At 44.2% G+C, this 12705-nt stretch overlaps 1 protein-coding gene across 2 annotated transcripts in view; it reads right to left on the minus strand.

Annotated features, from left to right (window-relative positions):
• Nucleotides 1-12705, minus strand: part of LOC112229587 (synaptic vesicle glycoprotein 2A-like) — a 52453-nt gene that overhangs the window by 12851 nt on the left and 26897 nt on the right. For both annotated transcript variants that reach the window (XM_042311603.1, XM_042311611.1), the window contains 2 exons: nt 1892-2072; nt 1379-1530 (listed from right to left, as the gene is read on the minus strand). In XM_042311603.1, coding sequence (XP_042167537.1) covers nt 1379-1530; nt 1892-2072 — 333 coding nt within the window. The remainder of the gene's footprint in view (nt 1-1378; nt 1531-1891; nt 2073-12705) is intronic.

Here is a 12705-nt window from a genome sequence, read left to right on the forward strand (position 1 = left end):
TAATGATTGTTTCTGTGTGTATAAACAGTGTGCATACAATTGTACTTAAATGTACAGAATGTGTAATCTTTGCTTGGAAACCAAATTTCACTCTGGGGTGGTAGAAATGAACCGACGAACATTGACCGACGAACAACCCCCCAAATCAACTGATTTGTTGATTGATTCATTGGACACTGTGCTATCTAAACTCCAAACGAGCTTCAATGCCATACAACAGTCCTAGCTAGTAAAACCAAATGCATGCTTTTCAACCGTTCGCTGCCTGCACACGCACGCCCGACTAGTATCACCACCCTGGATGGTTCCAACCTAGAATATGTGGACATCTATAAGTACCTAGGTGTCTGGCTAGAATGTAAACTCTCCTTCCAGACTCATATCAAACATCTCCAATCTAAAATCAAATCTAGAGTCGGCTTTCTATTCCACAACAAAGCCTCCTTCACTCACGCCGCCAAACTTACCCTAGTAAAACTGACTATCCTACCGATCCTCGACTTCGGCGATGTCATCTACAAAATAGCTTCCAATACTCTACTTAGCAAACTGGATGCAGTTTATCAGAGTGCCATCCGTTTTGTTACTAAAGCACCTTATACCACCCACCACTGCGACCTGTATGCTCTAGTCGGCTGGTCCTCGCTACATATTCGTCGCCAGACCCACTGGCTCCAGGTCATCTACAAGTCCATGCTAGGTAAAGCTCCACCTTATCTCAGTTCACTGGTCACGATGGCAACACCCACCCGTAGCACGCGCTCCAACAGGTGTATATCACTGATCATCCCTAAAGCCAACACTTAATTTGGCCGCCTTTCCTTCCAGTTCTCTGCTGTCTGTGACTGGAACGAATTGCAAAAATCGCTGAAGTTGGAGACCTTTATCTCACTCAACAACTTTAAACATCTGCTATCTGAGCAGCTAACCGATCGCTGCAGCTGTACATAGTCCATCGGTAAATAGCCCACCCATTTTACCTACCTCATCCCCATACTGTTTTTATTTATTTACCTTTCTGCTCTTTTGCACACCAGTATCTCTACCTGCACATGACCATCTGATCATTTATCACTCCAGTGTTAATCTGCTAAATTTGAATTACTCGCCTACCTCCTCATGCCTTTTGCACACAATGTATATAGACTCTTTAAAAAAAAATTCTACTGTGTTATTGACTTGTATTGTTATTGTTTACTCCATGTGTAACTCTGTGTTATCTGTTCACACTGCTATGCTTTATCTTGGCCAGGTCGCAGTTGTAAATGAGAACTTGTTCTCAACTAGCCTACCTGGTTAAATAAAGGTTAAATAAATAAATAAAAATACAAATTGAGTGATTGACTGGTAGGTTGATTGGTTCATTGACATTTCTCACCATAGTGGGGGATGATGGCCCAGGCCATGGCAGAGGCGTAGATGCCGCCGATCATCCAGAACATGCAGAGCCAGCTGAGGTGCTCTCCTCTCTTCTCCTGGGCCAGGAACTCAGAATAGTAGGAGAACACGATGGGGATGGAGCCACCGATGCTGCAGAGAGGGAGAGAGAGGGAGACAGAGAGAGGGATAAAGCGGGAGGAGAGAGAGAGAGAGAGAGAGAGAAAGAAAGAAATAGAGACAGAGAGAAAGAGAGGTAATAAAGTCTCTTCAGGCTATTAAGTCATTTAAATAATCTGTGCCAGCAGAATAACATTGTCAACATCAATAATAGATAGGCTTCATACACATTTCATCCAGTTGATTTAACCAAGCTGGGATCGCTTTCACACTTCCAGCTTTGGGAGTCATTGTAGGGCACATTAATTTTGGCATAATTTACAGTCGGCACTAGTATTTATAGCTGAGTTGTTCTCAGAGGAGAAGGGGTGTGTGACACAGCGTGCTTTCTTACCCCACACCGGAGAGCAGACGGCATAAAAGGAAGGAGCTGTATCCTTGAACGAAGGAGGAGAAGAAGGCAAACACACTGTTGATGGAGAGGGAGATGAGGAGGGTCTGTCGCCGTCCAATCCGGTCGGCCAGGCCGCCCCACAGGAAGGCCCCCACCATCATCCCCAGGTACACAATAAGACCTGAAAGAGTGAGAGAGAGAAAGGGGGTGGGGAAGTGGGAAGGAGAACAAGGGAGAGAGAGAGAGAAAGAGGAGAAAAGGTGAGAGGGAATATAGGGATGGAGGGGGAGAGAGAAGGTTATTAATACCTATTAGGGTTATTATAAAAAAGGGTTCCAAAATGGTTATTTCGCTGTCCCCATAGGAGAACCCTTTTTGGTTCCAGGTAGAACTATTTTGGGGTCCACATAGAACCCTCTGCGTAAAGGGTTCTACATGGAACTCAAAGAGGTTCTACCTGGAAATAAAAGTGTTCTACCCGGAACGAAAAAGTGTTTTTCAAAGGGTTCTCCTATGGGGACAGCCGAAGAACCCCTTTAGATTCTAGATAGCACCTATTTTTCTAAAAGTGTATGGATCATAGAAATAGAATGGAGGGAACTGGCGTCCCCATTCAAGTCAATGATGGTGTAATGGGTGGACAGCCATTGTGAGTGTACCCATAGGAGCAAATCAGGAAGTAAAAGCAGGAAGTGTACCCATTAATCTCTGCCGTGATTTTTTGACTCAACTCAACTGACATTACAAAAATGAGCCACATCAGTTAGCATCATGTGAATGAACATTCTAAACTCAGCAAAAAAAGAAACATCTTCTCACTGTCAAATGCATTTGTTTCCCAGCAAACTTAACATGTGTAAATATTTGTATGAACATAACAAAATTCAACAACTGAGACATAAACTGAACAATGGTGTGGCCACCAGCTGCATTAAGTACTGCAGTGCATCTCCTCCTCATGGACTGCACCAGATTTGCCAGTTCTTGCTGTGAGATGTTACCCCACTCTTCCACCAAGGCACCTGCAAGTTCCCGTAAATTTCTGGGGGGAATGACCCTAGTCCTCACCCTCTGATCCAACAGGTCCCAGACGTGCTCAATGGGATTGAGATCCGGGCTCTTCGTTGGCCATGGCAGAACACTGGCATTCCTGTCTTGCAGGAAATCAAGCATAGAACGAGCAGTATAGCTGGTGACATTGTCATGCTGGAGGGTCATGTCAGGATGAGCCTGCAGGAAGGGTACCACATGAGGGAGGATGATGTCTTCCCTTCAACGCACAGTGTTGAGATTGCCTGCGATGACAAGCTCAGTCCAATGATGCTGTGACACACCGCCCCAGACCATGACAGACCCTCCAAATCGATCCCGTTCCAGAGTACAGGCCTCGGTGTAATGCTCATTCCTTCGACAATAAACGCGAATCCGACCATCACCCCTGGTGAGACAAAACCGCGACTCATCAGTGAAGAGCACTTTTTGCCAATCCTGTCTGGTCCAGCGACGGTGGGTTGGTGCCCATAGGCAATGTTGTTGCCGGTGACGTCTGGTGAGGACCTGCCTTACAACAGGCCTACAAGCCCTCAGTCCAGCCTCTCTCAGCCTAGAGTCAGTAGAAAGGCCTCTTTAGTGTCCTAAGTTTTCATAACTGTGACCTTAATTGCCTACCGTCTGTCTGTAAGCTGTTAGTGTCTTAACAACCATTCCACAGGTGCATGTTCATTAATTGATTATGGTTCATTGAGCAATCATGGGAAACAGTGTTAAAACCCTTTACAATGAAGATCTGTGAAGTTATTTGGATTATTACGAATTATCTTTGAAAGACAGGGTCCTGAAAAAGGGACTTTTCTTTTTTTGCTCAGTTTACATTACCATGGAAATGATTGCATCACAATACCAGGCAGCCATTGAGAGTGTACCCATGAGTTTGCCAGGCAAATTGCCAGGGTTAGAGGTTCCAAGCATGTTCCTTTCATTGTATTTTATAGTATGGATCAATACATTCATTTACATTTAATTCAGTTTAGCTCTTGATAGAGTTCCAGGCAATCCTTAATCTAGCTAACTAGACAGTCTCATCGGACAGATACACAATTGCTTCTTCTACCACAAAAATGTATTAAAGAATGTTGTATCCTTTAACATTATTACACATCAGGGGACATATGTGTCAAGCATCTCAGAATACAGGTGTAGGATCTTAATTTGATCGCCCCATTGCAGTAGAACTTTGCAGGGGGGAAAAACACGTAGATTAGAATTTCATTTTCCACTTTAAAAGACTTTCAGACTTGATTTTCCCTTAATTAAAATGTATCAACCCCTACAAAATGTGCATTCATTATAATCCACATAATAATTCACATTTCCTGTTGTGGCAGGATGCTACAGAAAACTGGTTCAAATTAAGATCCTACACCTGAATGGGTGTTTCATCTATATAGAGTTATAATCTATATTCTTTGCAGCTGTTTATATACCTCCACAGTCAGAGGCTGGCACTAAGATAGCATTGAATGAGCTGTATTCCGCCATAAGCAAACAAGAAACCGCTCACCCAGAGGCGGCGCTCCTAGTAGCCGGGGACTTTAATGCAGGGAAACTTAAATCAGTTTTACCAAATTTCTATCAGCATGTTAAATGTGCAACCAGGGGGAAAAGAACTCCGGACCACCTATACTCCACACACAGAGATGTATACAAAGCTCTCCCTCGCCCTCCATTTGGCAAATCTGACCATAATTCCATCCTCTTGATTCCTGCTTACAAGCAAAAATTAAAGCAGGAAGTACCAGTGACTAGATCAATAAAAATAAGTGGTCAGATGAAGCAGATGCTTAGCTACAGGACTGTTTTGCTATCACAGACTGGAATATGTTCCGGGATTCCTCCGATGGCATTGAGGAGAACACCACATCAGTCATTGGCTTGACACAACAGTGGTAGGCCTGATCACCGACAACAACGAGACAGCCTATAGCGAGGAGGTCAGAGACCTGGCCGTGTTGGGCCATGACACCAACCTCTCCCTCAGCGTGATCAAGACAAAGGAGATGATTGTGGACTACAGGAAAAAGAGGACTCACCATTCTCATCGACGGGGCTGCAGTGGAGCAGGTTGAGAGCTTCAAGTTCCTTGGTGTCCACATCAGCAACAAACTAACATGGTCCAAGCACCCCATGACAGTTGTGAAGCGCGCACGACAAAAACCTATTCCCACTAAGGAGACTGAAAAGATTTGGCATGGGTCCTCAGATCCTCAAAAGGTTCTACAGCTGCACCATCGAGAGCATCCTGACTGGTTGCATCACTGCCTGGTATGGCAACTGCTCGGCCTCCGACCGCAAGGCACTACAGAGCGTAGTGCTAACGGCCCAGTACGGCCCAGTTCCTGCCATACAGGACCTCTATACCAGGTTGTGTCAGAGGAAGGCCCTAAAAATTGACTCCAGCCACGCTAGTCATAGACTGTTCTCTCTACTACCGCACGGCCAGTGGTACCGGAGCGCCAAGTCTAGGTCCAAGAAGCTTTTAAACAGCTTCTTCCCCCAAGACATAAGACTCCTGAACATCTAGTCAAATGGCTACCCAGACTACTTGCAGTGCCCCCCTCTTTACACCACTGCTACTCTCTGTTGTCATTACCACTGCTACTCTCTTAGAGTCACTTTAATAACTCTAACTACATGTATATACTACCTCAAATAACCAGTGCTCCCGCACATTGACTCTGTTTCGGTACCCCCCTGTACAGTCGTGGCCAAAAGGTTTGAGTATGACACAAATATTCATTTCCACAAAGTTTGCTGCTTCAGTGTCTTTAGATATTTTTGTCAGATGTTACTATGGAATACTGAAGGAATAATTACAAGCATTTCGTAAGTGTCAAAGGCTTTTATTGACAAGTACATGAAGTTGATGCAAAGAGTCAATATTTGCAGTGTTGACCCTTATTTTTCAAGACCTCTGCAATCCGCCCTGGCATGCTGTCAATTAACTTCTGGGCCACATCCTGACTGATGGCAGCACATTCTTGCAAAATCAATGCTTGGAGTTTGTCAGAATTTGTGGGATTTTGTTTGTCCACCTGCCTCTTGAGGATTGACCACAAGTTCTCAATGGGATTAAGGTCTGGGGATTTTCCTGGCCATGGACCCAAAATATCGATGTTTTGTTCCCCGAGCCACTTAGTTATCACTTTTGCCTTATGGCAAGGTGCTCCCTCATGCTGGAAAAGGCATTGTTCATCACCAAACTGTTCCTGGATGGTTGGGAGAAGTTGTTCTCGGAGGATGTGTTGGTGCCATTCTTTATTCATGGCTGTGTTCTTAGGCAAAATTGTGAGTGAGCCCACTCCCTTGGCTGAGAAGCAACCCCACACATGAATGGTCTCAGGATTCTTTACTGTTGGCATGACACAGGACTGATGGTAGCTCTCACCTTTTCTTCTCCGGACAAGCTTTTTTCCGGATGCCCCAAACAATCGGAAAAAGGGGATTCATCAGAGAAAATGACTTTACCCCAGTCCTCAGCAGTCCAATCCCTGTACCTTTTGCAGAATATCAGTCTGTCCCTGATGTTTTTCCTGGAGATAAGTGGCTTCTTTGCTGCCCTTCTTGACGCCTGGCCACCCTCCAAAAGTCTTCGTCTCACTGTGCGTGCAGATGCACTTACACCTGCCTGCTGCCATTCCTGAGCAAGCTCTGTACTGGTGGTGCCCCGATCCCGCAGCTGAATCTACTTTAGGAGACGGTCCTGGCGCTTGCTGGACTTTCCTGGGCGCCCTGAAGCCTTCTTCACAACAATTGAACCGCTCTCCTTGAAGTTCATGATGATCCGATAAATGGTTGATTTAGGTGCAATCTTACTGGCAGCAATATCCTTGCCTGTGAAGCCCTTTTTGTTCAAAGCAATGATGACGGCACGTGTTTCCTTGCAGGCAACCATGGTTGATAGAGGAAGAACAATGATTGCAAACATCACCCTCCTTTTGAATCTTCCAGTCTGTTATTCGAACTCAATCAGCATGACAGAGTGATCTCCAGCCTTGTCCTCGTCAACACTTACACCTGTGTTAACGAGAGAATCACTGACATGATGTCAGCTGGTCCTTTTTGTGGCAGGGCTGAAATGCAGTGGAAATGTTTTTTGGGGGGTTCAGTTCATTTGCATGGCAAAGAGGGACTTTGCAATTAATTGCAATTCATTTGATCACTCTTCATAACATTCTGGAGTATTTGCAAATTGCCATCATACAAACTGAGGCAGCAGACATTGTGAAAATTAATATTTGTGTCATTCTCTAAACTTTTGGCCTGCACAGTACCAGTCAAAAGTTTGGACACAACTACTCATTCCAGGCTTTTTCTTTATGTTTATTATTTTCTACAGTGAAGACATCAAAACTATGAAATAACACATATGGAATAATTTAGAAACCCAAGAAGTGTTAAATAAATCAAAATATATGTAACCACCCTTTAACTTGATGAAAGCGTTGCACACTGGCATTCTCTCAACTAGCTTTTTATAAACAAATGGATTTAACCTTTATTTAACTAGGCAAGTCAGTTAAGAACAAATTCTTATTTACAATGACGGCCTACCAAAAGGAAAAAGGCCTGCTGCGGGGACTGGGGCATGGGATTAAAAATAAAAAATAAATACAATAAGAGAGACAACACAACAAGAGAGACAACACAATACTACATAAAGAGAGACCGAAGACAACAACATAGCAAGGAACAACACATGACAACACAGCATGGTAGCAACACAACATAACAACAACATGGTAGCAACACAATATGGTAGCAGCACAAAACATGGTAGAAACATTATTTGGCGCAGACAACAGCACAAAGGGCAAGAAGGTAGACAACAATACATCACACAAAGCAGCCACAACTGTCAGTAAGAGTTTCCATGATTGAGTCTTCGAATGAAGAGATTGAGATAAAACTGTCGAATTTGAGTGTTTGTTGCAGCTCGTTCCAGTCGCTAGCTGCAGCGAACTGAAAAGAGGAGCGACCCAGGGATTTGTGTGCTTTGGGGACCTTTAACAGAATGTGACTGGCAGAACGGGCGTTGTATGTGGAGGATGAGGGCTGCAGTAGATATCTCAGATAGGGGGGAGTGAGGTCAAAGAGGGTTTTATAAATAAGCATCAACCGGTGGGTCTTGCGACAGGTATACAGAGATGACCAGTTTACAGAGGAGTATAGAGTGCAGTGATATGTCCTATAAGGAGCATTGGTGGCAAATCTGATGGCCGAATGGTAAAGAATATCTAGCCGCTTGAGAGCACCCTTACCTGCTAAATTATGTCTCCGTAATCTAGCATGGGTAGGATGGTCAGCTGAATCAGGGTTAGTTTAATGTGGTAGTCACCTGGAATGCATTTCAATTAACCGGTGTGCCTTGTTAAAAGTTAATTTGTTGAATTTCTTTCCTTCCAAATAAATGCTTCACAGTGTTCAAGTAACAGACACATCTCACACCTGTTCAGAGGAGACTGCGTGAATCAGTCCTCCATGGTTGAATTTCTGCAAAGAAACCACTACTAAAGGACACCAATGAGATAAAGAGACTTGTTTTGGCCAAGAAACACGAGCAATGGACATTAGACCGGTAGAAATCTGTCCTTTGGTCTGATGAATCCAAATCTGAAATTTTTGATTCCAACCTCTGTGGCTTTGTGAAATGCAGAGTAGGTGAACGGATGATCTCCGCATGTGTGGTTCCCACCGTGAAGCATAGAGGAGGAGGTGTGATGGTGTGTGGGTGCTTTTCTGGTGACACTGTCTGTGATTTATTTAGAATTCAAGGCACACTTAACGAGCATGGCTACCACAGCAATCTGCAGCAATACACCATCCCATCTGTTTTGCAGTTAGTGGGACTATCCTTTGTTTTTCAACAGGACAATGACCCAACACACATCCGGGCTGTGTAAGGGCTATTTGATGGAGTGCTGCATCAGATGACCTGGCCTCCACAATCACCCGACCTCAACCCAACTGAGATGGTTTGGGATGAGTTGGACCGTGGAGTGAAGGAAAAGCAACCAACAAGTGCTCAGCATATGTGGGAACTCCTTCAAGACTGTTGGAAAAGCATTCCTCATGAAGCTGGTTGAGAGAATGCCTAGAGCCTAAAGCTGTCATCAAGGCAAAGGGTGGCTACTTTGAAGAATCTAAAATCTAAAGTATATTTTAATTTGTTTAACACTTTTTTGGTTACTACATGATTCCATATGTGTTATTTCATAGTTGTAATGTCTTCACTATTATCCTATAATGGAGAAAATAGTAAATGAAATCCCTTGAATGAGTAGGTGTGCCCAAACTTTTGACTGGTACTGTATATAAAAATTGTATTTGAAGACATCCACACACACTCCAACAGTATATTATTAACACAAACAAATCCAATGTAAGTCACTGGTGAGTGAGATCTGCTAAAGGATTCTCCTTCTTTTGACATTTTAGTCATTTAGCAGATGCTCTCATCCAGAGCAACTTGCAGGAGCAATTAGGGCTAAGTGCCTTGCTCAAGGACACCTGGACAGATTTTTCACCTAGTCATCTACGGGATTCGAACCAGCATCCTTTTCGGTAACTGGCCCAACACTCTTAACCACATTCTCACAAGCACAATTTGTACACACATACCACAGACATCAATTCAGACCCGCTTGTGTGTACTGTATGTCTGTCGTATGTGTGTATACCACAGGCATACAGTCTCAAGTTCTTTTTATACCTCAGTGGTGTAAATACACCAACACGATGACTGACACACACCGACCACACTATGGGCCCATTCACACAGATAAGTCAACAAGCCCATAATGGGTACAAGGGATCTATAATATCAGCTGTGCTAATCCATCACTAAGGCTAGGAAGCGAATGAGTGTTGGAGCTCAGGTGAATGCAGGGTCAGTGTAGGCTAACGTTGAAATAGCGATTTCATGGTACCAAGTGTAACAGTACAGAAGCACTGTGTTGTTGGTGAGTCAGTCACCTGTGTGATGTTGGGTGTCCCACCGCCTTCCCCTTCAGCTGTGTGTGTGTGTGTGTGTTGAACAATGCCTAGATGGGTCTGAAGGTGACTTTCTTCCTCGTGCTAGGAGGTGTGTACGAGACCTCTCTATCTCTGTTTGTGCAGCGACGGTGTACTGAGGCAGCTGTCAACGCCGTCGTGTGTACCCCGCCTTAACAATAGGCCTGAGTGGCAGGAGGGAGCTGGTGATGATGACTGAGCTTGAAAGCCATCGCCGCAATGCAGTATCAGTGGCAGCCAGTGGCCTGGGTGGCTGTGCCTCTCTCCCTCTCTTCCCTGGCCTATAGGGGGAGCAGAGCTCTGCCAGGGGAGCTGTCTGTGGTGCTGATCCTCAATCTACCCTAGCACTCACTGTATTGCTCAATGCTTCCCAAATGGTACCCTACTTCCTGTATAGTGCACTTATTTTGACCAGGGCCCATAGGGCTTTGGTCATAGAGCTCTGGTCAAAAGTAGCCTCAATCTCTAAATCTGTATTTCTGTCGTCAAGTTAGACACCAAGGCTATCGCAGCCACAGTCAGCAGCACATCCCAGGGACTGGCAGGAATGCAACAGTCCAGCCACAGAGGAAATCACATAGGGTGTGATAAATGCTTTATCTTTTAATGTTGTGAGAGATTGTTCCTGGTGAATTGAGTCAGTCTGACACGGCCTGAGAAATACATCTATAGGCCTTTTATTACTAATACAGCGGGAGAATATTAAAAACGCCAACGGGTCTAAAAATAGAAGATCTGACAAAATAAATGATTTGCAATGTTAAAATAATGGTTGTCAATGGCAACTGTATAAAATATCCACACTCACAAAAAAAAATGCTATAGTTGAGAAGATATTCACAGATGGCTTGTGAATTCTGCCATGATACCCCTTCCATACTTCATATTAGGCATTTTACAAATTGTGGCATATTGGCTACGGATCCCATGATGAAACATACAGTAGCCTAAAGTAGCACTCATAAACATTGCTAATGTTTATATTTCATTGATGCATAATTGAGTGAGTTTATTACGATATTAATTCTGTAGTGCCGACTTGCATCCAATGGTGGTGGTCTGTTATCATTCTGCCAATTCTGAGTGCTGTTGTTAACCAATGTTGACTCTGTTTACTGTACCCAAGAGGATCACGGAAACAGTAGGGGAGACTCCCATGGGAGGCAGTTAGAGAGAGAGAGAGCCAGAGAGAGAGAGGTAGGAGGAGCCTTCCAGACAGCTGAGCTCCACATGATTCAAAAGAGAAAATAGGATGTGGGGAGGGGAGAGGAGGAGAAGAGAGAGTGATGAGAGGAGGGAGTCCACAATCTGTGAGCTGCAGCGTGGTGAGGCTCACTGAGGCTGCAGGGCTATGGAGGAGTGTGTTATGTGTATGTGTGTGCGTGTGTGTGTGTGTGTGTGTGTGTGTGTGTGTGTGTGTATGTGTATGTGTGTGTGTGTGTGTGTGTGTGTGTGTGTGCAATCGCCTGCGTGCGTGCGTGTGTGTGTGTGTGTGTGCATGTGTGCGCACACGTGTGTGTGTGGGAAGGGGGGGTTAAGGGGGCACTATTAATAGCTCCTTTCTGCGAGAGCGTACAGGGCTTTTTGAGTGAGCCAGGGGCAGAGGATCCTTCATAGAGTAGAGAGCATTGTGCCAGTTGATTTAGTTGACCATCATCATTACAGTCAAAATGCTACTGCTCTCACAAATTCTGTCCCCTCATGTAAAAAAGCAGTATAAATCTATCATGGTGTTACTGTTTCTTTGCAAAAGCTAAAATGCTTCCTACTTTGCTGTACATTGTTAAAATGCTGATGTTGCACACTGAACATAGGACATTCTGTTCCCTAAAATATTCCAAATGCTAATATAATACTACCAATGCTAAGATCGTTTTCTAATACACTACTATATCCATCATGCATCACTAAATGCTATCATGACTCTACCCTTGCTAAAAAAGCTCTACATCTTCCATTGCTAATATGCTAACACACTGCTTTCACAGTCCCTTAAATGCTAACCATGTCCCTCCTTGCTTTGCTGAGTAAAACAGACACACCTCTGCTCTGCTGTCACGGTCTAGCCCTTGTTTTAATCATCCCTCTCTCCCTCCTTCCATCTCTCCCACCATTCCGTTGATATGCTAAGCAGTTTGTGCCATGTTGTCTAAAGGCCAAGGAGACACCAGGAGAGAAAGGTTCTCTTTACCCTCAGGGCTACCAGCTGATCTGAAAACAAGAGACAAGCACACAATGAAAAAGACCAAAGGGGACAATGTGAATTTTCCCAAGGTTATGGCTATGTTAACATCCACCTTGAAAACATAACCACGGTAAAGAGAAAAGGCACCACGACTAACGGTTTGAATATAACCACACTGTCAACAAGACACAATGCTATCATTTTTGAAAATGGAGTCTTGATATTGTATCAGTAGTCAGTAGAAATGAAGTGTATCTGCTCAACTGTGTTAAATCTGTCTGACAGTGAAATCTTACAGCTACATCTCCAGCAGTTCCCCAGAAATCTCTTGCTGAGCGGCAGACAGTACTACCGTAAAATGGCAACCAAAGATTCTCCATTTGCGTTCTGTACAGAGAAATGTAACAATGCATCTGTAGCCATGCACCTTTCTGTCTTTCGTGAAAAAAATGGATGTTCCAAGCACAGTGTCACGATTTCCAAATTCACCTCTTTGACTAATGTGGATACTTACCGCTGCTGGATGGGCACAGTAGGGGGGAATATATTATGGTCATTG

This window comes from Oncorhynchus tshawytscha, linkage group LG03, assembly GCF_018296145.1.
Source record: "Oncorhynchus tshawytscha isolate Ot180627B linkage group LG03, Otsh_v2.0, whole genome shotgun sequence".
Taxonomy (NCBI): domain Eukaryota; kingdom Metazoa; phylum Chordata; class Actinopteri; order Salmoniformes; family Salmonidae; genus Oncorhynchus; species Oncorhynchus tshawytscha.